The sequence below is a fragment of the Limulus polyphemus genome, unplaced genomic scaffold (genome assembly GCF_000517525.1).
Source record: "Limulus polyphemus unplaced genomic scaffold, Limulus_polyphemus-2.1.2 Scaffold6026, whole genome shotgun sequence".
Lineage (NCBI taxonomy): Eukaryota > Metazoa > Arthropoda > Merostomata > Xiphosura > Limulidae > Limulus > Limulus polyphemus.
In genome coordinates, this window is record NW_013671636.1 from 42,159 (window position 1) to 46,545 (window position 4,387).

The window sequence follows — 4,387 nt, forward strand, 5'->3', positions numbered from 1 at the left end:
TTTATATGTTGTTCAACTACTCCATTAATGGCTGTAAAAGACTACAATATTTTTATATGTTGTTCAACTACTCCATTAATGGCTGTAAAAGACTATAATATTTTATAATGCATAAACTCTCTGCTTATTCACCATTATTCTTTATAGATAAGTTTCTTAAATTACTATTTTACCTTGTTTGTCAGTCTAACTATTATGTGTATATTCACATTTCAAGTCTTCTTCCTGTGTTTGTGATAAAATGACGTTTATTGTATGTCTGTGGTAGTTTGTGTAACCACTTTAATTCAGATCTTATAACAGTGGTCTTGGCAAAAGTGAATGATTTCAAGTTAAAATGAATTTTTTGGAATACAAGTATGTTTGTCTTTTTATTTTCTAGAGATATAAGGATCATGAGTAATGTATGTGTCTTTATTTTTCAGATGTTAACAGGGATAGAAACATTAGCTTTGAAAAGGCCGCCTTCTGAAGACAGCGTACCAGATCAGTCACTGATAGGTATTGGTCAGCTGCCATTGTTGCCAGAACTCATTCATCATCTGGCAGAGGAACGAATGCTTCTAGAGTGCGATCGCAGCAATCGACTGTGTAAAGAAGAGACGGACACATCTGAGAAGGACATGTCCGATTGCTTGTCAAATGTGATACTAAAAGTTCCGTCCTTTCGACCTGGCACTCAGTTAAATGACAGCAACAGTGACACAGCTAATGCTTTGTCACTTAGTCAAACAGGTCACTACCCAGGAAATAAGGGTATATCTGTGTCTTTAAAGGAGCTGATTGCCAAAAGTATTAGCCAGAGAGTTGGAAAAACTAGTTTCTGCCCAAAGAAAAAAAATAATTATACACATAGCCAACCAGCAGTAAATGAAGGTAAAACATACAATAACCTGAAAACCAGATTGTCATCAAGTCCTGCCACTCATTCTTCCTGTCCAAGTTCTCGTCAGACCAGTGAAACTTCCAAAAGGGAAAGGAAACAAATTCGTCCAAAACGTGGACGTTACAGAAATTATGATCGAAACAGCCTTGCAATGGCTGTACGAGCAGTACAGCGAGGTGAGATGAGTGTTCATCGTGCTGGTAATTACTACGGTGTACCCCATTCTACTCTTGAATACAAAGTAAAGGAGCGGCATTTGTTACGAAACAAGAAGAATTTGAAATACCATCAAAAGTCTTCTGAGAGCTCAGCATCTGATAAGAGTAACGAAAGTAATCATAGCTTAAAAAAACTTCTACAAGGAACAAACATAAGTGAAGGTGAGTCAACCCTATGTTCGGACAAGCCAGAGAGCTCAACTTCACACCCAACTTCTTTGCCGTCCCACACGTCACTTTGGAAAACCATGCCTTTTTTATCTGAGGATTTGGCAGGACTGAGTTCTAGTTCAAGCAACTTTTTTGCCTCTCAGATGATTCGTAAACTGCAGGCTAATGCTCAGCGGCAAGAAGGTTGTAGTGGAAATCAACGTCAAGAAGTGGGCATTTTGGAGAACCTGATTAAAAAGACTCTTGAAAAGTCTGTTTCTATGGAAGAGAAAGGCTCCTCATCCTTAATTATCTCCTGTAGCAATGGAGAAAGTGATGTTAATTTAAATCACAAATAATAGACATTTTTGTTGTTGTGTCATCTCAGTCAAACTGTCCCTCTGGAAGAAGTGCTGAAGCACTCTAATTAGTAGCAAAACCCTTCATCAGAGTTTATCTTCTGTTGTTCAGATGTGCACGTGGTGCCTTTAGTTGTTGTGTTGTTATTTACCACTTTGAGATCAACCTAGTCCCAGCTGTGATGGAAGTCAAAAATTATTTACTATAATGTAATGTATAATCGAGTGGGTTTTTTTCTTATTCGTGTTTCTTTTTCAGGTAGTTTTTTTTAATTTTCATTTATATATTTTTTTGAATGATGGATGTTTTTTTATTAAGAAAGTAAGGCTGTGATATGGTTTTCAGTTTTCAGAATACTTCCACACTCTACAGAAAAATCATTCCATAAATTTTAATTCCTATGTTGGCATTCCAAAATTTGATTGGCATTCCAATCGTCAAAACATAAACTGAAATAATTAGTGCATTTTTGAGATAATTTTTAGAATAGCTGTGGTTTTTCTACAATGCAGTTAAAATATTGGCAAATTTTATATAGATTAATGTTTAGGTTTTCCTTGACAAGTTCCATCACCATTAAACATTTCCTGTTTTTTTCATTAAACTTAAAAAAGATAAAACATTTACAGTTGTGGTATTATCTGTTTGATTTATAAAACTGTTATATTAGCATATATAACTTTTACAGTCTTGTTTGTTATAGTTTTAAGTATTTTTTTCTCTTTACAAAAATCAGTTATTGTGTGAATTCATTGTACTGTATCAAAAACAACCAGCACTTCAGAGTTTTTTTAATAAGATATAGCCAATGATGTCTAAATGTTTTAGAACCCAAAAGTCTGTATTCTGTTATCTTGAACACTACAACCTTGTCACAAGTCTGTCTGTTTTGAAATACTGAAAGATTTTTTGCACATTCTAGGAAGATTGTGTAACATAGAAAGGTCGATAGTAGTCATTTTGATGGAAAATTGGGGACCATTTGTCAAATTTGTATTGACGTGGATGTATTTAATATTTAGTCTAGATGAATATTCAATTTTAGTATGAAAACAAAATTCAGCACAATTTTTAATGTTTGTTGCTAGTCCCCATATTAATTCAGATTTCCTCCCACAACTACTGGTTTCTGTGGTGTGAGTATATCCTTGTTAATTCAGGTTTCCTACCATAACTACTGGTTTCTGTGGTGTGAGTATATCCTTGTTAATTCAGGTTTCCTACCATAACTACTGGTTTCTGTGGTGTGAGTACATCCTTGTTAATTCAGGTTTCCTACCATAACTACTGGTTTCTGTGGTGTGAGTACATCCTTGTTAATTCAGGTTTCCTACCATAACTACTGGTTTCTGTGGTGTTGAGTATATTGCCTGTTACATTACTAATGATAGAAATTACTTCATTGTCTTCAACTTTTTATCGTGTGCATATTACAGGAAAGACTTAGCTGTTGAGGAGAACTATAAATCCTCAACCTCCGAAACTTAGCCTCTTTCTCATGACTATCTGTAAATATCTATAAACAATTTGAACACCTGGAATGTTTGTACTAATGATATTTGAAATAAAAATAAATGAATCTATTTTTAGTGATGTTTCCAAACCATGAATCATGATAGAATAAATTAAAAACTTCTACAACAAAGTTGGGTTATATAGTTTACCATGAATCATGATGATAGAATAAATTAAAACTTCTACAACAAAGTTGGGTTATATAGTTTATGTTACTTTTGTGATGGCTACACGTAGTCTTTATTTTTAAGATTAGATTATTATGTGTGTGCGTTTTGTTTTTTATTATTATTTAGAACCAGTTAAGATGCTTTAAGAGTTAAATTCCATAAAAATATTTAGCTATATGGGGAAAATATTCAAGTTTCCTTGTTGCCATTTCTGATTGGCATAAATGCAGTGAAATAAAGAATTTTGTCTAATGGTTAAGAGTGTGACTTGTTTTGAAACTTTTACATCCAGTTTACACCTGACCCCAATAGCAGGTCAAGAATTGCATCAGGTGCAAAACAGTTTGAGACAATTGTGTACAAAAAATACTTTATAACATAGCTTTTAAATTATGGTTGCCAATTTGCTGTTATCCATATTCAAAACTATTTAATATAAATTGTACTTATTATTGTATGATTTTAGCAGCTAATTCCTCTGGTAAAAGTTGTATCAATGTATTGATTCAAGTTTTAACAGTTTGGAAGAGATATATAGTTGTTAAATTTTAATACAGGAAAAAAAATTGTTTAATCTAAATGAAAGTTCAAATTTCAATCAAGACAACATGAATAAAAAATATAAAAAGCGGGAACAAGATGTAAAATGCACAGCAAAAACATCATTTGATCAATGGCCAACATTAAAAGACTACAGTTTGTGTTTATATCAGGAGTAAAACCCACTTAGTACGTATGATATTCATAAGAAATTAATATTTATGTCCAAAACTGTGCATTAACATCAGCTAACCGTTCACGACCTGTTATTGACAAATTATTTAATTTACAACACAGAATTTCTATTGATTCTCGAATGTTAAGTTGGGTTTATTAAAAATTATTGCTTCATACCTATATATCGAATGACCTGTTTCGACAGTGTGTTCAGTAAGTGGAGGAATTTACTTATTTTTATGATGTACGTAACCTATATTTTCATTAAGATGATATTTGAAGTTATGTTTAGTTTGGCCGATATATTTTTATTACATTCACACCTCATTTCAAATATTTTTTATTTTTCTTTTGGCACTAGGAAGTATTGT

General features: G+C 32.7%; 1 protein-coding gene across 2 annotated transcripts in view; it reads left to right on the forward strand.

Moving 5' to 3' along the window:
• LOC106473265 (mushroom body large-type Kenyon cell-specific protein 1-like) overlaps nt 1-3,547 on the forward strand; it is a 45,156-nt gene extending 41,609 nt beyond the window's left edge. For both annotated transcript variants that reach the window (XM_013933950.2, XM_022401734.1), the window contains one exon: nt 426-3,547. In XM_013933950.2, the coding sequence (XP_013789404.1) occupies nt 426-1,613 (1,188 nt within the window). In that variant the 3' untranslated portion in view covers nt 1,614-3,547. The remainder of the gene's footprint in view (nt 1-425) is intronic.
• The last annotated feature ends 840 nt before the right edge of the window (nt 3,548-4,387 follow it).